This window comes from Falco naumanni, chromosome 11 (assembly GCF_017639655.2).
Source record: "Falco naumanni isolate bFalNau1 chromosome 11, bFalNau1.pat, whole genome shotgun sequence".
In the NCBI taxonomy this organism is placed as follows: Eukaryota; Metazoa; Chordata; class Aves; order Falconiformes; family Falconidae; genus Falco; species Falco naumanni.
In genome coordinates this window covers 9,300,589-9,321,743 of record NC_054064.1, presented here as the reverse complement: position 1 = coordinate 9,321,743, position 21,155 = coordinate 9,300,589, and the positions used below count along the sequence as shown (strand labels likewise).

The window sequence follows — 21,155 nt, the reverse complement described above, 5'->3', positions numbered from 1 at the left end:
TATTGATCATCATCTTAATATGTCTCACTGTTCAGTGTGGTTTCTGGGAGCTAACTTATTCATCCCCATTTGCAGAAGTGTGTATGTGCAATATGCTCATTATACTCTGAGGGGACATCTGGTCAGTTAAGGCAGGGCATTTCAGTTTGGAGCCTAGTCATTTTAATACCTGTATAAACCGTAATCTCTCATGTGCTGCAGCAGTGTACCACAGGCTACAGTGATCTTGTCTGCGCTAAAAACCATTCATGTGCTCTAAGCCATGAATTCAATGAAAAGATGCCATTAGAGAGAAAGGGGGGGGGGGGGGGGGGGGGGCGGCATGCCTCAGTCTACCAGATCTTTTCTCCTCTGGCAATATGTAATGCCTTTGACTTCTGCTTCCCTCTCCCTCAGTCTGAGGCTGGACTGTGACTGTGTTCTAGATCGGTGATGTTGTCATTTCTAGTCGAGTCTTGATCTACAGATCAGCTCTCTCTGCACTGATTCAGGGTGGCTGTCTTCAGCCGGCAGGACTCTGGAGGAAGGAGCAAGATCTTCAGTTCAGCAGTCATATACTCCAAGAAATATTTTAAGAGACAAGATCAAGGGAAGCCAGAAAGACAGGATGTATTCATACAAATGCTGCAGCAGAGCTTAAAACTTCCTCAAGCCTTTGCTCTAAGTACACCACAGTATAGAGACACTCTTCGGTAGGGAGGACTGTGAGTGAGAAAAGTGTAGACTGAAGATCGTTGTCTCCACATTGTTAATCTCATTGTACTTTAACTGGATTTTTTAGGTGAACCCTTGTTACCACCGAAGACGCAGTTGCTTTACCTACTGGCTGTGGCAGCTTTGATCATCCTCTTAATCCTTCTCTTGGGTGTGATGATGGCAAAGCGTAAGCGCAAACATGGTTCGCTGTGGCTCCCAGAGGGCTTTATTCTGCGCAGAGATCCTAGTAATCATAAACGCAGAGAGCCAGTTGGGGAAGATGCTGTTGGACTCAAGTAAGTTTGCACTTAGGCCACTGACAGTGTGTTAGAGGATTTTGAGAATGTGATGTATAAATCTTTCATTAAAGGCACTTAACTCCATAGAGAAAGCTGCCTTTTAAGCTAGACTTTCTTAGTCTGTTTCTCTAAATTTTAATACATTTGGACAGAAGAACTTTAACTGTAATCTATAAAATGCTAGTAAGGAATCTGATCTCTGTTTATGTGTGGTTTCCTGACACTCTTGTTTAGTTCAGCGGTTGGGTACTGTTTGCCTAATTTTCTCCTGGAATAGGTGAGATTTTTAGGTTGTTAGGTGTCAACGATCTTTTAATACATCTAGCTCAATGTGTTAAAGACATGACTCAGAAATAATGGAAAATTTCAAAAGAACCTTATTTATGCAGTTTTGGCTTTCCACTGAATTAACCGAGTTTGCAGTTCTAAATGTATTTAATGCCACTGTTGGCTGCCTGAGATTTTTAATTTCTTGGTTCCTCTATTTGCAAGCTACCAGACTTGCAAGCATCCTATCCTTGATCTCTGCAGGCTAGTGTAAGTAGGAGTAGTAGCACCTGCTCGGCTTGCAAAGTAATGTGTTCTCCTTGTTTGTTAGAAATCTGTCAGTCCAGATACCAGAGGGTAACCTGGCAGATTCTGGACCAACTGAACACTGGGCAGGTGATGGTGGACCTCAGCCAAAGAGAGCAAAGGTAAGGAGCTCCAAGACTTGAATATTGCCTGAAAATGAAACTGCTAGTGAGGAAAACAGCGGCATTAACTTCTGGAATATGCCCCTTGCTCAAAATCTCCCTTGACCTAGGATTTGGAATGCATAACTAGTGATATCTGAGGAGCAAATCCTCAGGTTAACACTGCCACCACAGGCCACTAGAGAAACTAGGTAACTTCTGTTCCAGTGTCCCCTCCCTACCCAAGCCCTGCTGCATCAAAAGGGAAGAAAAGGTTAATGGTAATGTAATGTCTTGCAGTTCAGGCCTGATAACATGTAGTGGGGGTGTGAAAGCTGATAATGCCAAGCAGAAGTAAATGGAGACTGTCATTAGCTTAAACAATGCTTTTAACATTGCTAAAAACAAGCAATTAGCTTAAAACAAACAAAAACAACAAAAAACCCCAATAAAGCTAAGAAAACCCCATGAACCTTCAGTGGTTTTGGCCACTAGATGAGCATTTTGAAGCAACTGTTTATTTCCTATGCCCAGGCTGAAGATCAAGCCTTGCTCCCAGAAGGCGATGAGCAGATAGATCAGCGCCAGTGGACACAGCAGCACTTGGAGGCAGCAGATGTCTGTGGGAGCACATCACTAGCCCTTACACCACCTCAAGCAGATCAAGAAGTGGATGTTCTGGATGTCAATGTCAGAGGGCCAGGTCAGTACTCTAGAGCATCCATCTGTTGTGCCGGCCAGCCACCAGCCTCCCCATCCCCAATGGCTAGGATCGCTAACATTTAAAAATTATGTGGAGTACACAGTGCACTCCAGACAAGAAAGCTGGAGATTGGATCGTGATCTGTAGCACATGGAATATATCATGAAACCAGGAGAAAAAGAATTCACTTAGCGAGCACCTGTAGGAACTACAGCTGTAGGATCTCCTTTATGATTATGCATGTCTAAAAGATCCTGTCAGAATGCCACAGCGGCAGAAATTTGGAATGCGTAGTTGTGCTGGAAATAACACCAAGCTTCTCCAGCTGGATCACTGCAGAGATTTATGCGAAGGACCAACTTAGCAGGGTTTATACCTGAGGCGTCTGCTCTCTGGGGTGAAGGCAAGGATGGCCCATTCCTGAATAAGATGACTTCTGGCAGACAGTATACCCAGATTAGCAGTGTGTGAGACATCTGTGCTGGGATAGAGCACATGATTTTTTTTTTAATTCATATTTATATGATTTATATCCTCAGATTACGGTGATCAACTCACTGAATTCGTAACACTACTGTGAACTTTGAAGGAGGCTTCTTTAAGACACACATGCGCACGCAGGCTTGCTCTCTTTCAGCCTTGAATGACTAGATACAATAAGAATGCTCTGCTGCTTTTTAGAAGCGTAGCGCTAAGGCTGTGTAACCTGGCAAGGGGCTGGGTGGGTCACCCAGTAATAGCTAATTCCTGTGTTCTGAGAGGAGAACGTTGACCAAGAACTTTATCCCAGTTGGAAGAGCTGCAAGAATGGCTCTTGTTCATATGCGGAGAGGTGATTCTGATGATACTGCTGCAACTGGTTTTTATTGGATTTTGTGGGAGTATTTCCATGCAGTTTAATGACTGGACCCATTCTCTCAGTTTCCTTCTATTGTCTTTTCTGCTCATTGACCCGTTAGCCCTCCTAAATGCAAAGCATAGGGAAGGAGGGGTTTCTGTGTAACGAGTGTGAGAACATAAACCATCGGTTTCTGCCAAATTTAAGCTTTTCTTTATTTCCCCTATTGAAGCTTCTAGTTGTGTGGCGGGGTAAAAGCTTTCCAAGTGCAGGCGATAATGTTCTTAAGACTTCAGACTGCTTATTTTCACGTTCACCCAAAGCTTTGTCTAGCAATAGAATAATACTGACCTGTGAGTTGCTTTCCTGCCATTCAGATGCAACTGTGAAGCTTCCAGTAAGCTGCTGTAAAGTATCCCCCCGTGGCATCAGAAGCAAGCAAGCTGAGTTACTGTCGGGGAGAAATCATGTAAAAAGTTTTGGAGTAATGGGTTCGTAAGGAGGGGTAGGATTGCTCACAGTTAACGTAGCTATTCATCTGCCCTGGCCACCTGCCGCCTCCTTCGCAGGCGCAGGGAAGAAATAGGCACTTCTGAGAGGCAGTTCATCTCTGTCTCAAGCAGAAGTCTCCTGAAGACTAAACGGCTCGCACTCTAGTAATGCTTCGCTGCCTCTAATTACAAAGAGCGTTGAGGCTGACTGACTCAGGTGCAGGTGTCTGGGCTGGAGCCATCTGAAGCTGTGCGAGTTAATCCTAGCCACAGGTCCAGGTGACAGGTAGAACAGTAGAGATCTTTTCTAGAGAGAGGAGAGGCAAGTCAAAATGCCTCGATGTACCAAGGGCTTGTTCCCTCTCTTAAGGAACTGCAGAAGGTGCTGAATTAAGTTTAGGGGGATCCAAGAGGTCCAGTCTCCTACAGAAGCATTGCCTAGCGACTTTGCCAGTGGGTGCTTTACATCCCAGTATATTGTGCCTGTGTGAGTCTTTTGGTTGTACCTGTCTGGTGAACTGGCTTTACCGTCTCGCTCCAAGTTTGGCATTTACTTGGGGGCTGTCTTCTTGAAAGCAAACAGAAGACTCTTTATAAAATGTTGCTGTCATCTTTGTCTCCCCACGCTGTTCTTTCTCTGTGTCCCACAGAGTAGTGAGGACATTCTTTTTACTGGAGTTACTGTGAGTGTGTAACCAGGGTAATGCAATTATAGGCATAACTGGTAACACCACCTATAATTAAAACTGGTGAACTGTCCCTATTATGTGCCCCTCTTATTCAGTTACTAAAACTTCAGTGGTTCAGACTGGAATTTTCCATGCTGTGTGTCTGCCTCCAGCTGGATCCTTTTGGGTTCTTTTCCAGCTATTTCAGAGAACAAGCTGGAACGAGGAGAAAAGGCATTGTGTCCGTGGCTTTTTTTCTGGTAGTCCATCAAGCACTTAATTGTGATGGTCTAGCTGGATGTGCTTTTTACGAGCCTCATAAAACTACCCGTGTGTGGCCAACTAAGAAAGCTCTGAAAAGGGCTGCACGTACCTGGGAGACTTCTTGGAGGGTGGCAGCTGATTTTTCCAAGGATTTAATGCGTACTATAGCTGTGTCCCTGTAGGGCGGCTAGGGGTGATCATCCAGAACAACTGCAGCGATTGAACAAGCAAGACCTTTCCTGCGAGTGGTTTTCCCAGGGCTGTGGTGCTGGAGAAAAGGAAAGCTCCTTTCTGCGCTCCGTCTCTCTGCTTTTTCTGTCAGGGCAGTACGGAGGAGACCACAGCCTGACTTGAATACTGAGAAGTATTCATTTGGGACAAGGAAGCAGAGCCAGCAGTGGGAGGGAGAGCACAAAAGGAGGTATAGCCTCGGACAACAGGCAAGAGGGTCTATAGACGGGACTGGATCTTGGAACTGAACCCAGGCCCATACGTCAACACTTCGCTGCCGTCCAACAAATCCTGAGAAAGTAGCTCGGTGAAAGCCTGTGTGCCCTGTGACTGGGAGCCACTAGGAGGAGCGTGCATTCTGCTGCCAGCCTGCCTGGGGAGCAGGTCTGGAGGCCACACCTCTGCTGGTGCTCAACCCTGTTCCCTGGGGAGGGCGATGGATTTCTAGAAAATTTTGAGACTGTCCTAAAACAGAGGGTCAGGAATGCTAGGTGATCAGAAGTTGGGACATGGGAGCAGGGCACCAGAGCTGTGTATATTACTTCCAATAGGAGATCATCGCCTTGTTTATCTGCACAGAATCCTAATTCTGCCGTATGGCTTTCTGCAGGGCTCATGCACTTCACTCACTGTAGATTGAGAGTTGTGCAGGCAGGGAAGCTATTGTCTGTAGGGTCCAGGAAGGTCCCCTGCTTGTCTGTGGAAGAAATCAGGCACGTGCTGAAAGATTGTCTTGAATTTCTGCTAGCAAGCCACACTGGAGAAGCAAAACTTGTGTCTGCCTTTGCAGAGCTCCAGTGGGGCACTTAGCACAGAGTGGTTCGCTCCTGCTGCCATCTTCGTTCCTTTTACTTTCTAGATGCCTATGATGTGTGTGGAGTCAAGCAGTAGGATCAGTAAGCAAGCATTAGTGTCTACAGTTAAAGTCTTCGGGTTTAGGTAGTGATTATCTTGTGATGTTCAGAGTCTGCTGAAACTGAAGACGGTTTCCTTTGCTCTGCTTTGCCGTCACTGTCAGGTTACTGTGATACCACCTCTTCTGTTGCAGATGGATGTACTCCACTTATGTTGGCATCTCTGCGTGTGGGCGGCTCCGATATCAGCGATGATGATGAAGATGCAGAAGATTCCTCAGCAAATATAATAACAGATTTGATCTATCAAGGCGCCAACCTGCAGGCCCAAACAGACCGCACTGGGGAGATGGCACTGCACCTAGCAGCCCGGTACTCGAGAGCAGATGCTGCGAAACGTTTGCTGGATGCTGGTGCAGATGCTAATGCACGGGACAACATGGGACGAACTCCCCTGCATGCAGCTGTGGCTGCTGATGCTCAGGGTGTCTTCCAGGTACAGCAACTGAAGAACCCTTTTGAGAGTAGCTGTGCTCTGTAGTTATACAAGCCTGCCGAAGCTGCGCTCTGTTCGCTCACAGCCTTGCTCTCCTGCCTTCCACAGTGTAATGGCCAGGCAAAACTGTATTTTACACCCAGGTTCCTCAGGTATTCGTAGCTTGAAAAATTCAGCATGCGTGAATCATCTGGCATGTATTTATTTGGTCTGTTTGCCTCCGTTACCTGGGTGTCTGCATTTCAGTGCTCAGACAGCTTTTTCATTATAAAGTTTTAGTTTCTGCCAGATCCTCAGTTTTGGTCTGTAGCAATATTGAAAAAACCCACTGTCTTCCCCTGTTGTCCAGATCCTGATCCGTAACAGAGTGACAGACTTGGATGCTCGGATGAATGATGGAACGACCCCGTTAATTCTGGCCGCACGTCTGGCAGTGGAAGGAATGGTGGCCGAGCTAATTAATTGCCAGGCAGATGTGAATGCTGTTGATGACCACGGTAATGGGAACGCGACATACTGGCTGGGCAAATATTTGTCATGGTGTGAGCAAGGAGGGGTGGGCTTCTGCTCTCCTGGAGTGTGGGCTACTCATAAATTCTGTAGCTAAATCAGACGCTAGGCTCTCCTGTGGAAGTCCTCCCAGCAGTAATAGACTGCAGGCTGCTGCACAGTGGCTTGGTTAAACAGTCCTGGAAGAGAAACAGAAGAAATACAGGATTGGATATGCTGGGATTTTCTGGGCTGCAGACATGACTCTGTGGATAGATTATTTAAAAAATAAAAATTAAAAAATTCCAGAGCAAGTGCTGCAAGTCCCATTGCATACTCCCATAACAGGAGTGCGTCACAATGTGGCGATTTCCAAAGCGTAAATGTGACTTCAGGACATGTTCACGTGCCGTGAGCTGCACTGCAGTTGCTTTCTTCCCTCAGTGTACTCAGTCCATCTGGTGCTTTAGGAAATAGCTTCTCCGTTTGTTACTGAAGTTGCTGGGTTTCCCTGCAGGTAAATCTGCTCTTCACTGGGCTGCTGCTGTCAACAATGTGGAAGCAACACTAGTGCTGCTGAAAAATGGGGCCAACAGAGACATGCAGGATAACAAGGTACGGTCTGGGTGTGCTCGGCGTGGCTGTGCTTCCTAACTCAAAGCATCTTTTTGCTGTTGGTAGTGAACCAAGTTCAGATTTTCTAAACTGGGTCCTCGCTGCAGGTCTTCCAGACCTAGACTGCAACTGGAACTCTCCCCGAGTACTGGGTGTCTTGTAGGATTTCTGATATGGGAGAGCAGTTCTCTCCCTTGTTTGGCCAAGTCGTGGGTAGCAGTGCTGTCCTGCTTTTCTTGCAGGAAAGGAATGCAATACACAGGCAACCGTGTGTGAGAGCACCAGGGCGAAGTGCTGCTGGTGTCAAGCAGCTGGGTTCCAGTTAACAGGCACAGGTTGGGCAGCACAGCAGCAGTTGGATCCTGTCACATTTCCAAGGCGCTCAGTGCCAGGTGGATGTGGGGAAGAAGCCCCTCTGTTTGAGAGACAGTCTGCACTGCACAGACCTCCTGTAGCTTCGCTCCTAGTTTTTGCTGTATCTTAGTCCTTGATTTCTTTCCTCTGCCTAGGTTTTCTTTTTTGGATTATTACGTATTGCTCAGTGGATTTTAGAGCTACCAACAAGCTGCAGTTCGTTACTGGGCTGTCTTAGTCGCTTGTACCTTTCCCTCATAGGGGTCAGTGGGAGAAAGGCACACAGTTCCTCCAAGGACCCGTGGCAGAATAGTGTGCTTTGCGGTGGGATGGTTTAGGCTGCGTGCTCCGCTGCCATCTATGAAATCATCTCCTGTAATCTGCCTTTTTCAGTGGGCACCTCTCAGGATGGGCTGTTCTTGGAGACAGTTAATGGGACACAGAGCTTCCAAGTGTTGCCACACCGTTAAGGGCTTGTTAGCTGTAAGTCAGTCCCCCCATGCTGAAGCCGCTAAAGTATTTATTCCCTGTGTTTTCAGGAAGAGACGCCACTCTTCCTTGCTGCTCGAGAAGGCAGTTTCGAAGCAGCAAAAATCTTGCTGGACCACTTTGCCAATCGAGACATCACGGACCACATGGACCGCCTGCCCCGCGATGTGGCCCAGGACCGGATGCACCATGACATAGTGCAGCTTCTCAACGAGTACAATGTGGCACACAGCCCCGCTGGGCACCCCGGTGCCATGCTGAACTCTGCCCTCTCCCCGGTCATCTGTGGCCCAAATAGGTCCTTCCTCAATCTGAAGCACGCTTCCTTAAGCAAGAAGTCACGAAAACCGAATGCCAAAGGCATTATGCCCACAAACCTCACCAAAGATGCAAAGAGGAGAAGGAAGAAGTCCCTCAGTGAGGGCAAAGGGCAGTTTTCAGAGAGCTCGGTGACCCTGTCACCAGTTGATTCCCTAGAATCGCCACATGCTTTTGCATCCGAACCAACATCGTCTCCCGTGATGCCATCGCCGGGGGTGTTACACTCGTCGCCCAGCTCACTGCTGACTGCTCCGTCGGTGCAGGCCGCGCACACCATGTCCTTCTCCAACCTCCACGAGATGCAGCCCTTAGGACGCGGGTCTGGCACGGTGCTCCCGTCCGTCAGCCAGCTGCTTTCGCAGCACAGAACCACCCCTCCTAACAGCGGGCTTGGCAGGCTCCGGCCAGCCGACGTTTCCACCGAGTGGATGAACCGTATGGAGGTGAACGAGTCCCAGTACAACGAAATGTTTGGCATGGTGCCGCAGGTGATGCATTCGCACCCCAGCGTGTCTCAGCAGAGTGGATTGGTTCAAGCAGATACAAAGCACATGGGAGTTTCCAGGGAGTCTCTGCCCCCTATCATGACTTTCCAGCTGGTTCCCAAGGGTGGCATAAACCAGCAAGCACTGCCGCAGCAGGCCCAGTCAAACTGCGCTCAGAACATGGCTGGGCCTCTTAGCTCCATGTACCAGATACCGGATTTAGCTCAGCTGCCCAGCGCCTCGTTCTCCATGGCTGCCATCCCTCAGCAGGACGGGCAGGTGGCTCAGACGGTCCTCCCAGCTTACCACCAGTTCCAGAGCTCGATGGGGAAGTACCCCACGCCTCCCTCACAGCACAGCTGCTACTCCTCGGCCACAGAACGGACTCCTAGCCACAACCGGCACTTACAAGGGGAGCACCCATACCTGACTCCATCGCCCGAATCTCCAGACCAGTGGTCAAGCTCCTCCCCACACTCTGCCTCTGACTGGTCTGATGTGGCAACCAGTCCCAGTAACAACCAGCGTGGGCCAGCGGCCGCTCACATGACAGAGCAGCAGCGGAAAAACATGCAGGTGTATGCCTGAAGGCTGGCCAAGGTGAAGCCCGATTAAAGCAGACTCCAGAACTCATGAAGGTCTTCCAGGATAGAAATGAAGAACCATTTTAGTATCCAAGAGTCTTAATGAGCCCAGGCTGTTTTTTCCTTGGAGGGACTGTGGTCGCTGTGGGCTTGTATGCTTTTATGCTAAACAGAGAACTGTAGAAGCTGGTGACGGAGAAGGCCGGCTGGGTCACTTCTAACCGACACCCATGCACCTTGGATGTGATTGCTGTCTGCACTGGATTCTCCAGCCTGCTCTTAAATCTGTTCCACCATTTCTTTGGGGAGACAGCTCTTCAGCTTAATACATCTCATGGTCGTTTCTCCAGAAATTAAACCAGCTTTGTATCCTTATTTTGTTACTCCTCCTGTTACCCACGTAACTTCTCTCTGAAGCACCTTCTACTAGTTCTCCTCGAGTTCAAGTTGCCTTGCCTTGTCTTGACACAGCTCAGAGCTGCACCCGCGTTCCTAGACCCCTCCTTCCCTCGGCTGCTCTTGCTCAGCAAGCTAGCCGGACTTCCCAAAACACCTGCAGGTCAAGTGACACCTTCTGTCATGCAGCTTCACCCTTCCCTCTTCAAGTCTTTTGTCTTATACAGACCCACTAACACCCCTTAGTGTTCTCACTGCCTGCCCCCCCCAGGTATTATGAGATTATATAGAAATATAGTCTTCCCCTAGGTCTTTCCCCCCCCCAAAAAAAAACGCTGGTCTGACCTGGTCTTCCCTCCGCGGTGACCTGTAGGCACATCTCTCTCGAGTTGTATGTCTTCCCCGAGACACACCTGACCGTTTTGACACACTACCCTCCCTGTCCCCCCATCCTGCCAGGTGTGTCCGTGACTGCCTTCACGGGCTCCCATGCCGGAAGAGATGCCCTGCAACCGACACAGGCCTTTTAGGAAGCTCTCGGGATGCGCATGAGTGTTTCAGAACCTGATGACAGACGCTCCCAGTGTTCTTGCACAGTACCCCCCTCCCCTCCATCCAAGGGTGGCTGTGTCCTGTCCTCCAGATAACATATGCTGCCTCTTTGTGGTATTATTAAGAAGCGTCAAGGATGTCATTAAGTGTTTGCAGCACGTCTCCTGCGTCAGGAATGGCATCCAGCCCTTTGAAAATTGTCCCTTTCACTTCAGCCCTGGGACAAGGCTGCCTTGTCTTCCTCTCCCAACAGGGAGGCTGCAGCACTGGCTCCCAAGCAGGCTTCCAGCCGCAGCAGTGTGCCTGAAACCAGGAGCTGGGCTTAAGCAGCAGACCAAAAAGCTTGGACACCGTTGCCTAATGCTGTTTGGTTAACAGGTTTGGGGCTGTCCTCTGCACTCAGCTTCAGCCTGTACCGAGATTTCCCGACTGAGGTGCCTGACGTGCTCTGTGGGGTGGTGGTGCCATTTGTGCTGCGGTTCCCCCAGTATTTTCGGAGTTACGGAAGCCAGCTGTCACTGACCTTAGGCAAACAGCCGCTCTTTCTGCTTTCCGCAAGAGTAGCGCTTCCCTGAAGGGCTCTGAACCAGTCAGCAGCCGAAGCGAACACTTGTGGGGGTGGTTTGCTCCTACCTCTTCGGGGGAACCCTGCAGACACATGTTCCAAAGAGATCGGGGCTGTCGGCTGCCGCTAAAGGACAGAGAACGCCGCTCCCCTCCAAGCAGCGGCCATTCAGCATCCTACCATGTACAGTATTTTCTCTGATGTTTCTTTCCATTCTAATCAAAAGTAAAAGCTTTTTAATATTTTTTTTTTTTTGATTCTACTCAATGGTACATGAAGGCAGGGCCTCAGAAGGAGCTGGTTCACGGGGCCATTGTTTTGGGCTGAAGTTTTTAATTCTGAAGTTACTGCTTTTTACGACGCACAGAGCATTCCCCGGCACGCTCGCTGCAGTGTGTCCTGTGAAGCTGAGCTGCAACCAACTCAGATCTCCAGGCAGGAGCCTGCAAGCTCCTGGAGGTCTGTCCAGGTACATGTTTCACTGCAAATAATGAAGTGTTGCTACATCGATGCTAAAGAAACAAAGGGCTTTTCCTTGTTAGCCCCAAATAACCAAGTGCCTTTTTATATATGTGGCTACCTTTTACAAGATGAGTGCTTTCTGTGGAATGAAGCCAGTTTCGTGCCTGGTGTGTTAATATGATGGCCCTCTGCCTTTTTTTTTTTTTTTTTTAACTACTTGTAAAGATAATATCTCCTTAAGGTGGTATTTTATCTCATAAGTTGTAGAGTAACCATTCACACAGCAGCATTTTCCTACATTAATAATGGAAAATATTTGCTTATTTTTACATTTTTTATAAAAGTCTTTTATGAAAATAGTTGCTGCAAAATGTATAAGCAATTTTTATCCCCAGAATAAAGAGTATGTGCCCAGTGTCTGTGTGCTGCTGCTTTTGTTTGTCTTCCCAGCTACCGTGGCACAGCCACTGGATTATAAAATGATTCGTTGGTGTTCAGTAGCTGTTGAGGCCCCTGACAAGGGAGGGCTTGGTGGGACCTCCACGGTCCGTGTCGGGAAGAGAGCTGCTGGGGATCACGGGCGCTCTGTCCTGTGGCTCGGCAGCGCACGGACCCCAGCGCTTCGCTCCGTCCCGGGGAGCTGTCCCTGGGCGCTGAAAGCAGCCTGGCTCGGGCGTAGCAGGAGGATTCGGGGTGTCTTGGTTAGCTGGGCCGGGGGGCGGGAACCAGCAGCCAAGCAGCTGGGCATAATGGGAAGGATGGGGAGGGAGTGGGATGGATGGGGCCCTTCTGAGATGCTGTGAATAAGAGCTCTTGCTTGCCTGGGAGTCTGGGAGCTGGAGAAGGGCTGCGGCTTCTGGAAAGGTGGTGAGCAAGTGTGGGTGAGGCAGTGGTTAGTGGAGGCGTGTATTCGCTTGCCCTTCCAGGTCCTGCTTGCTTCGCTGGGCTGCTTGCTGTTCTTCCAGCTGGGAGGAGGACCCTCATCCTTGGAGCTGAGGCTGCCTCCCTGGCTTTGGCTTGGCACCTGATGCATGAAGATGCGTGATTCTCCAGGCTCTGAACCGGCATCGCAGCTCCTCCTTCGCTGTTTTCAGACTGGAAAAGTTCAACTTGAACAGGGAGAGAATGAACTGAGGATGGCTGCCGTGCTGGATTCTGAGCAGGGAGCTGCCACGAAGCCTTGGGCCTCACTAGTGCTCCCCGGGCTGGTTTCCAGCTCTCGCCACAGTCTCGGATGGAGCTGGTAGCTGAATTATGCTGCCTAGCAGGGGTAAAGCTGCCGGGGGCATTTTAAGGGTTTAATATTCAAACAGCGCAGTTCCTTTATCTTCTAGTAGAGCCAGCTTGGCAAGTACAAACCTCCGGGAGGCTTTCATCCGTGTTCTCTCACAGGTTGCACATCTGTGCCAAAGTTTAGCGAGCTCTGCTGTGGCCCTGGCGCAGCTGTGCCGATGCTCAGGCTGAGACTTGAAACCGCATCTCCTCGGGGACGGCACATGCCTCCTCCCCTGCCTGGGATGGCGAGGGGCTTGTGGAAACTCGTGTTGCATCCAAGTGAGCCGAACTGAACCAGCCAGGCGGGGAGCTGGGGCGTCCCGTGTCTAACTGAGGGGTGGTGCAGTAGCCTTGGGCTCCTGTGGGGAATATTTTCATGGTTTTTCATAAAACAAGGGTAGAATCCTGTCTTCTGGGGGGTTGCTGTGTGTGAGGGGTGCCCCCATTTGTTGGAGCTGGCTGGTCTCAGTAAGGTGGTTTCTTTCCTGAGGTAGGGTAGCAGGCAGCAGCTGTGTCTGGATACAAGGTGGCTTTACCTGTTTGATCCCTGAGAGTGCCTGGCAAGCTGGCACCTGAGGTCTTGGGAAGCAGCAGCAGCTCTATCCCAGCTGCGTGGGTGAAGAGATGGGTCTGATCCTCCTCCCTGCCCGGGGCGAGAGCCAGACCTGCCTCTGCATGCTGCCATGGCTGCGCCCTGTGGGTGTAGCAGCTCTGGCTGGCTGCGTGTTTCGGCAAAGGAGCGGTGGGACATCCCTGGGGGATGCAGCTGGAGCCTGACAGCCAGAACACCTTCAGCCGGCTCCCAGCCCCCTGTGCTGGGGGTAACGGGGCTCAGCTCCGGGGCTGGAGCCCTGGGTGGCTCCCAGTGGCCTCCCCCAGGGGTCTCCGGGAGGGCTGGGGGAAGGAGCACCGGGCAGCAGGTGCGGCTGGCAGCAGCAGGGTGCTGGGCAGGAGCTGGCAGCTTTGCAGGAGGCCACGGGACTGGGACCGGCAGCGGGAAGAGCTTTCAAAGCTGCTTTGGTGTGCTAGGAGCCAGGGAAGTCCTGCTGCAGAGCAGCGTGCTCAAAGCAGTGAGGTGGATGAGCTTCAGCTCCCCGGCACCGGTGCAAGCGGGCACCCTGGTGAGCACGAGGGCCAGGGAAGGCTGTGCCCGACCTCGCCAAAGGGCTCCAGCTGCTGGGGCGGGGGGCTGCCCCCTCTGCGGCTCCGTGCCAGCACCAGCCTCCCCCGGTACCCTCCATGGGGCAGGGGCAGTGGGTGGCTGCTGCTGCACCACCTGCTCCATCCTTCCTGGAGGGACACGGTGACGAAGCCCTGCGTCACTGCCAGGTGCAGGGGCCCGGGCACCCCCACTGCTATCTGATGGCACCCGCCAGCCCCTGGCCGCAGGCTGTTCCCACATCCCTGTGTTCTGCATCCTGCTGACAAACATCCCCCGGCAGTTCAAACAAGGGTGGTGTGTGGGTGACGCACGGCGGAGCTGCCGGGGTGTGGGGCCCGGCTGGCTGCTGTCCCTCGGCCGGGGACGCGGGCAAGACCAGCGAGTGGTACCCACGGCCCGGCCGCTCGCGGCAGGGATGCTCCAGCCGGGATCAGGGCAGTCTTCCCCTGGGGCTCACCCCTGCCAGCCCCCCGGAGCAGTCAGGGCTGGGCCAGTGGGCATTCCTGCCCGGTGCCAGGCTGCTCTCTGCTGCAAGATTATCTCTGTGTCTTCGTTGGTAATTAATGGTAATTGCAGGGGGTTTATTGACCAACTAGGAGAGGTTCTTCCTGTCTTTTCTGGAGGGACGTGGAATGCAAACAAAATAGAGATCTGGGCAGCTTTCCAGCCAAGTGGAGGGATTCCAGTAGGATTTTTATGGTGGGAATCACCTGAGCTTGGGCAAACAGTGATGCTGGTGAGCACTGGGCTATAAAGGGCAGCTCCTCTCCTGGTGATCCAGGAGAAGTCGTTATTCCTCACCATCTCCGGACAGCAGGTGAGGAAGGGGACACTCACTGGGTGGCCGGGGCCTCGGCGTGCTCCAGGGTGGCTCGTGGGTTGAGCAGGAGCCAGTCCCAGCCCTGGCAGATCCTGGGGGAGCTGAGCGCTGCCCTTGCTGGATGGGGCAGGCTGCAACAATGCAATTTCCAGCCCCGCGTTGACTTTTGTCGCTGCTTCTTTGAGGGGAAGACAAGCTGAGTCTGCAAATCAGCCCCAGTGCCCAGGGATTAGCCCAGATAAAGGGGATCTGCACTGATGCGGACGATTTGCATCCCCAGCCTGGCAGCCCTGTGAGCTTGGGGAGTGAGAGCGATGCTGTGCACGTAGTCCTTGCAGCCCTACCGGCCCTGGCCCTGCCTGTGCCGCAGCTGCTGCCGCCCGGTGCCAGGGCATGGCATGTGGCCATGGCAGCACTCCCCCCATGTCCCCGCAGAGCAGCTTGGCTCACCCAGATGCCTCCCACCAAGGCTGGGACCAGTGGGGCCAGGACCCCCTGCTGCCAATGTGAGCTGGGGACCCCGAGCCGTGCCTGGGAAAAGGGGTGCAGGCACAGGGCAGTGACCTGTGCCAGGGAGGGGAGAGGGATGCACAGTCTCCAGGACTGCCATCCCCTCCAGCCAGCTGAAAGGGGCCAGATTCAGTCCACAGCAGGGTGGGTTTGCACCCTCTGGGCACAGGCAGCATCCCCTGTCCCTGAGGGACCTGGCATCACCCCCTGAGCTTTTACAGGGGGCACTTCCAGGAGCAAGGAGGATGGTGGCAGTGGCCAGATTCACCCTCGTGCTGCTGGGCTGCGTGGGGCTCCTGTGGCCAGCCGGTGAGTCCCACCACTCGGGGGGCAGCTGCTCGCCCAGCTGGGCCGGGAGGGAGCCACGCTCCTCTCCAGCCGGCCATGCCAGCCGTCCCCCATCCCGCCGTGCTGCCCTCCCTCCGCAGGCGCCCGGTACATAGACTACTGCCCCAAGGGCTGGTATTACTACAAGCTCAACTGCTTCAAGTATTTCAGTCAGCTCCGGAGCTGGGACGAGGCTGAGGTAAGACTGCTGGGGTACCCAGGCGGCCGGGGACCCCCCATGTCCCTGGGGTGCCTGGTCAGTGACGGCTGTCCCTGCAGCGGCAGTGCCAGGCCAGCCACACCAGCGCCCACCTGGCCTGGGTGGAGGAGCCCAAGGAGGCAGCCACCCTGCAGAGGGTCATCTCCTACTACCAGCGCGTGCAGCCCGTCTGGCTCGGCCTCCGCTACGGGCAGGAGGTGAGGCGGGGGGCGGGGGGGGGAGGGCAGGGGGCGGGGGGCAGGGGGCAGCCTCTGACCCCCCTCGCCCTGCACAGAGCCAGGCCTGGCAGTGGGTGACTGGGGACAAGTACAGCGTCACCAGTGGGCTGGCTCGGAGCGGTGCCCACAGTGGCACCTGCGGCATCCTGACCCATCTCAGCGGTGAGTGCCCGGACCCCACCGCCACTTCCAGCGCTAGCTCTTGGACAGCATCCCTCCTCCTCCTCCTCCTCCTCCTGCTCCTCTGGGCCCTGTCCCCTCCAGGGGCTGCGGTGGGCAGAGCTGGTGCCCCTGCCCTCGCTGCTGCCCCCGCCAACCCCCAGCCCATCTCTCCATCAGGCTTCACCCTGTGGTCCAGCGCCGACTGCTCCCAGCGCCATCACTACGTCTGCAAGTTCAGCCCCGTGCACTGAGCACGGCCCTGGGGCCTGGGGGGGATCCCACGCCAGCGACGCTCCCCTCCTGCCACCCCTGCTCGTCTCCCCCCACTTCCTAAAAATACATCTATAAAAAAAGAAGCATGCAAGTGCTGTGTGAGCTCTGTGCTGCTGCAAAGCCTTGGGCTGCTCCGGGCGAGGGAGAGGCGGGTGCTGCCGCAGCTCCCGGGTTCCCCAACTCCGGGGGCTTGGGCAGTGCCGGTGCCACCGGAGCTGCTTGGGGGTGAGCTCCCGGGAGCCGTGGGGCCGGTGGCTCTCCCAGTCGGGTGCTGGTGTTTGCTCACCCCCAGCCCTCTGGTGCCAAATGGGACAGGTGTCCCTGGGGTGCAAAGTGCATGGACAGGGTTGTCCCCAGGGTGCCGGTGTCAAGATGTGGGGCACAGACATGGGTGGGGATGGGAGCTGGCATGGGGGTGCAGGCATGGGGATGGGTGCCCCCCGCCCCCTGCAGACAGCTCCACGGGGGTCCGGGGGCTGCGATGCTGCCCTGTGGCCATGTTGACAGCAGCAGCGAGACCAAAGGTCCGTTCTGGTGTCACCGCAGTGTTGCCACAGGCATCACGTGGCTGTTTACTCTGCTGTTTTGAAGACGGCTCTGCCCCTACCCAGCTCATGGTTTTTTTCGCCCCCGGAGCTGCGGCACGTGATGGAGGTGGACCGCTTCCCAGGTGGCACGGATGGTGGTGGCACCACAGCCGAAGCTGCCCTCTGCTCCCTCCCCAGGACAGCCGGGGAGGCCACGCAGCACCTTGCACCAGCCGCAGTGACCGCAGCTGTGCCAGCCAGGCACCGGGGCTGCCACCAGCCCTTGGCACGGGGAGCAGGGGCTGCAGGACAGCCCGTCCCGCTGCTCGGCCCCAGCTCCGGCTGAGCATGTCCCCGGGGTTTGGGGCATGAGACAGAGACATCTTGCAAGTTTCCCCCTCCAAAGCCAGCGCTTGCTCTGCCGGCCCTGTCGCGTTGGCTGGCGCTTGGTGACCTTTGAGCGCTGGGGTCTGGCGGGCTGATAAGGGCCAGGAGGGCTGTGCCGTGCCACCCACGCAGTTTATAAAAGCACCACACAAGGCCCATCCTGCTGTCTGTCCTGCCGTCTGTCCCTCCGTTCCTGCAGCGGCCGGGGTGAAGATGCTGCGCTTGGTCGGCCGCGCCGCACGCTGCTGGGGGGCAAGGCAGGCACCGCCAGGGCCAGAGCGGGCAGCCCACGGGACCCAGCACTCCATGCCCACGCAGAGAGCATGGTGAGCACCCACGCGGGTCGGGGGGGGTGGAAGCGTAACTTGGGGGGGGGAGGGGGGAGGCGGGGAGCTGGCAGCGCTCTTAAACCTTGCTGGGGAAGGGCATGCTCTCCCTCCTCCCCGCAGCGTTGCTGGGCACAGGGAACCTGCAGAGATTTGGGGTGCTGGTGGCCTGGGGTGCTCGCTGGTGGCATCTCCCCAGGGCCACCGCCTGTCCCCGAGGCTTGGGGCTGCCGCAAGACTGTCACCGCTCCCTCTGCCCAGCAGCCTCTCCAGCGGTGCCGGGACGGGTGCCTGGCCCAAGGACGTGGGCATCCTGGCGCTGGAGGTGTACTTCCCTGCCCAGTACGTGGAGCAGGAGGAGCTGGAGCGGTACGATGGCGTTGAGGCTGGCAAGTACACACGGGGCTTGGGCCAGCAGCAGATGGGCTTCTGCGCCGCCCATGAAGACATCAACTCCCTGTGCCTGACGGTGGTGCAGCGGCTGGTGGAGCGCGGGCGCCTCTCCTGGGATGCCATCGGCCGCCTGGAGGTGGGCACCGAGACTGTCATCGACAAGTCCAAGGCTGTCAAGACCGTCCTTATGCAGCTTTTCCATGACTCAGGCAACACTGATGTGGAGGGCATCGACACCACCAACGCCTGTTATGGGGGCACGGCCTCGCTCTTCAATGCAGCTGCCTGGGTGGAGTCCAGCGCCTGGGATGGTGGGTGCGGGTGTTGGGTGGGTGCTGTGGGATGGGGGAAGGAGGCTGGAGGTGGCCCGAAACCCAAAGATCCTCCAGCAAGCCTCAAAGGGAGCTGCTGCCCCTCCAGGCTCTCCATCACTCCTGTTTCTTGCCTGCCTTCTCCATGACACCCGGCAGTGCAGGGATGGGTGGGAGCACACAAAGGCCACAGAATGGACTCTTCCACCCGCTGACAGCCCCACTGTCCTTCTTCAGGTCGCTATGCTGTGGTGGTGTGTGGGGACATCGCTGTCTATGCCACGGGGAATGCACGGCCCACGGGAGGTGCCGGTGCCATCGCCATGCTGGTAGGACCCAACGCCCCGCTGGTGCTGGAGAGAGGTTGGTGTCATGAGGCCCTGGGGATAGAGAGCTGATGGGTGCTGTCCCTGGGGGGTATATAACCATGTCCCAGGCTCTGCCAGCCCCAGTAGCTGGGTACCCCAGGATCCCAGCCAGTCACATCCCTGTGGGCACCGCAGAGCAATGCAAGGAGGCTGGTGGATGCTGGGACTGGCATGGCAGGCAGCACCTATGGGTGCTTGCCATCTGGCTGGGACTCCTGGATGCTCCCTGACAGCTGCCTCTCCCTGTGCCCCCAGGCCTGCGAGGAACCCACATGGAGCACGCCTACGACTTCTACAAGCCAGACCTGTCCTCTGAGTACCCGGTGGTGGACGGGCAGCTCTCCATCCAGTGCTACCTGCGGGCGCTGGACCGCTGCTATGCCGTGTACCGCCGGAAGGCAGAGAGCCAGTGGCAGCAGGGTAAGCAGTGGCTCCCCCGGGGCGCCCATGCCATCCCACCAGATGCTGACAGCCCCACGTTGCCTTCCAGCGGGCATCCAGCGGCCCTTCACCCTCGACGACTTCAAGTTCATCATCTTCCACACACCCTTCTGCAAGCTGGTGCAGAAGTCTGTGGGGCGGCTGCTGCTGAATGACTTCTTGGCCACCCCCAACCCCGACACGGCCACCGGCCTCTACAAGGGGCTTCAGCCCTTTCGGTGGGTCCCTGCGCCGTGTCCCCTGTCCCCCAGCCCGGCTGGGGATGTGCCCATGTGGGGTTTGAGCTGGCCTCTCTCTGGGCAGCGGTGTGAAGCTGGAGGACACCTACACCAGCAAGGAGGTGGAGAAGGCGTTCCAGGCGGCCAGCCAGGACATCTTCAACCAGAAGACCAAGCCCTCCCTGCTCCTCTCCTCACGTAACGGCAACATGTACACACCATCCATGTACGGCTGCCTGGCCTCCCTCCTGGCACAGTGAGTCCCCACAAAAGCTGTCTCGGGGCGGTGGGGAGCTCATCTCAGGGAGGGCAGCCCCTGGCTTGGCTGGCTGGGGGCGGCAGGCATAGGCACACACCCTCCCCCTGCCACCTCCAGCAGAGATCTGACACTTTCATTGCATGTAGCCCCTGGCATGGATGTGTCCCATTCCACGCCGCCTCCCTGCCAACCTTTCCATCTCGGCTCGCTGGAGCTGGGTTGGCACATAAAGCCCTTCTGTTGGTGCTGAGGGATGAAAATCCCTTTGTTGTGCCCAACAGAATGGCTGATCCCACGGTGAAGGAGCCGTGAGAATGGCCTGGCACTGGTGGCATAAAGAAAGCCTCAGCAATGTGGCCCCGATGCCAGCACACCCTGGCCTGCAAAGGGGGCAGGGGGCAGCCCCAAATCCCCTCTAACACCCCTAACCCCTTGCTGCAGGTCCTCAGCACGGGACCTGGCTGGGTCCCGGATCGGTGCCTTCTCCTACGGCTCGGGGCTGGCTGCCAGCATGTTCTCCCTCCGCGTCTCACAGGATGCAGCCCCAGGTGAGCTCCATGGGAAAGGGGGGCTGGGAGGGGAGGGTGGCATGGAGCTGTGGGGCTGGGGCCACCAGCAGCACCATCTCACCCCGGGGGTGCCCACGGCCAGGCTCACCCCTGGACAAGCTGATCTCCAGCCTGGCTGACCTGCCGGCTCGCCTGGATGCCCGCAAGCGCGTGGCCCCGCAGGACTTCGCCGAGATCATGAAGCGGCGGGAGGAAACCCATCACTTAGGTGAGCGGGCCCGGGGGATGTGACACCCCCCCGCTGGGAGCCCACGGCCCTCCTGAGCATGACCACCCTCTCCCCGCAGCCGACCACGCTCCCCATGGCTCCCAGGCAGACCTCTTCCCTGGCACCTGGTACCTGACGCGGGTGGATGCCAAGTACCGCCGGGAATATGCCAGGAAGCCTGTCTAGGGGGACCAGAGTGGTGAGCTCCGGGGAAGGGGATGCTCTTTCCCACCAGCATCCCTGCTTACCCCCAAATCCGGGGATGGCCTCTGTAGGGGAACCTCACTTTGGATGGCTGGGAAGCGGCCAGCAGCACCTCGGGCCCTGGAGCTGGTGGAGACAACGGCGTTTCCCGCAAACACCTCGGTGGCACAAGGGAATAAAGGCGCGGATGAGACGGAGCAGCAGCCTGGCTCTGGCTCCTGGGCATGAGTGGTCCCCTCTCACCCCGGGGCCCTTCCCTCAGCCACAGCAGGGCTGGATCGTGGCCGCTTACGGATCTGTCCCATGGGCACCCAGCGTGGCCACCTGTCCTGTTGGACACGTGCCTCAGGACCCCCGATTTCCCCAGGACGGGAGCGTGCCCGTACATTTTGTGGGAGCCAAGTAAACCCCAGCTCTGGGGTCTGGGGGTGGGAAGATGCCATTTTCCTTG

At 55.4% G+C, this 21,155-nt stretch overlaps 3 protein-coding genes across 4 annotated transcripts in view; all 3 read left to right on the top strand.

Annotated features, from left to right (window-relative positions):
• NOTCH2 (notch receptor 2) overlaps nt 1–11,941 on the top strand; it is an 87,219-nt gene extending 75,278 nt beyond the window's left edge. The window contains exons 27-33 of the mRNA XM_040610457.1: nt 782–992; nt 1,594–1,690; nt 2,204–2,372; nt 5,913–6,214; nt 6,564–6,711; nt 7,221–7,318; nt 8,212–11,941. Of these exons, the coding sequence (XP_040466391.1) occupies nt 782–992; nt 1,594–1,690; nt 2,204–2,372; nt 5,913–6,214; nt 6,564–6,711; nt 7,221–7,318; nt 8,212–9,555 (2,369 nt within the window). The 3' untranslated portion in view covers nt 9,556–11,941. The remainder of the gene's footprint in view (nt 1–781; nt 993–1,593; nt 1,691–2,203; nt 2,373–5,912; nt 6,215–6,563; nt 6,712–7,220; nt 7,319–8,211) is intronic.
• A 2,703-nt stretch (nt 11,942–14,644) lies between these two features.
• REG4 (regenerating family member 4) lies at nt 14,645–16,552 on the top strand. Its single transcript, XM_040610803.1, has 6 exons — nt 14,645–14,780; nt 15,515–15,602; nt 15,722–15,819; nt 15,900–16,037; nt 16,115–16,220; nt 16,398–16,552. Exons 2-6 carry the CDS (start codon nt 15,539–15,541, stop codon nt 16,469–16,471), a joined length of 480 nt encoding a protein of 159 aa, XP_040466737.1. The 5' UTR covers nt 14,645–14,780; nt 15,515–15,538; the 3' UTR covers nt 16,472–16,552.
• Nucleotides 16,553–17,553: 1,001 nt separating this feature from the next.
• HMGCS2 (3-hydroxy-3-methylglutaryl-CoA synthase 2) lies at nt 17,554–20,901 on the top strand. 2 transcript variants are annotated; one of them, XM_040611316.1, is made up of 9 exons: nt 17,554–17,733; nt 17,998–18,437; nt 18,675–18,800; nt 19,061–19,225; nt 19,296–19,464; nt 19,550–19,720; nt 20,165–20,271; nt 20,375–20,500; nt 20,580–20,901. In XM_040611316.1, the coding sequence occupies exons 1-9, from the start codon at nt 17,621–17,623 to the stop codon at nt 20,684–20,686; spliced, it is 1,524 nt and encodes a 507-aa protein (XP_040467250.1). In that variant the 5' UTR covers nt 17,554–17,620; the 3' UTR covers nt 20,687–20,901. The 2 variants fall into 2 exon arrangements, with proteins under 2 accessions (XP_040467250.1, XP_040467249.1); XM_040611315.1 differs by having other exon boundaries at nt 17,995–18,437.
• Nucleotides 20,902–21,155: the final 254 nt, after the last annotated feature.

Bases quoted from the DNA above. Each gene is read 5' to 3' on its own strand.
- REG4 (XM_040610803.1), top strand. From the start codon at position 15,539: ATGGTGGCAGTGGCCAGATTCACCCTCGTGCTGCTGGGCTGCGTGGGG. The intron at 15,820-15,899 runs GTAAGACTGCTG...CTGTCCCTGCAG, and splicing joins GGAGCTGGGACGAGGCTGAG to CGGCAGTGCCAGGCCAGCCA. The intron at 16,038-16,114 runs GTGAGGCGGGGG...CGCCCTGCACAG, and splicing joins GCCTCCGCTACGGGCAGGAG to AGCCAGGCCTGGCAGTGGGT.
- HMGCS2 (XM_040611315.1), top strand. From the start codon at position 17,621: ATGCTGCGCTTGGTCGGCCGCGCCGCACGCTGCTGGGGGGCAAGGCAG. The intron at 17,734-17,994 runs GTGAGCACCCAC...CCCTCTGCCCAG, and splicing joins ATGCCCACGCAGAGAGCATG to CAGCCTCTCCAGCGGTGCCG. The intron at 19,721-20,164 runs GTGAGTCCCCAC...CCCTTGCTGCAG, and splicing joins CTGGCCTCCCTCCTGGCACA to GTCCTCAGCACGGGACCTGG.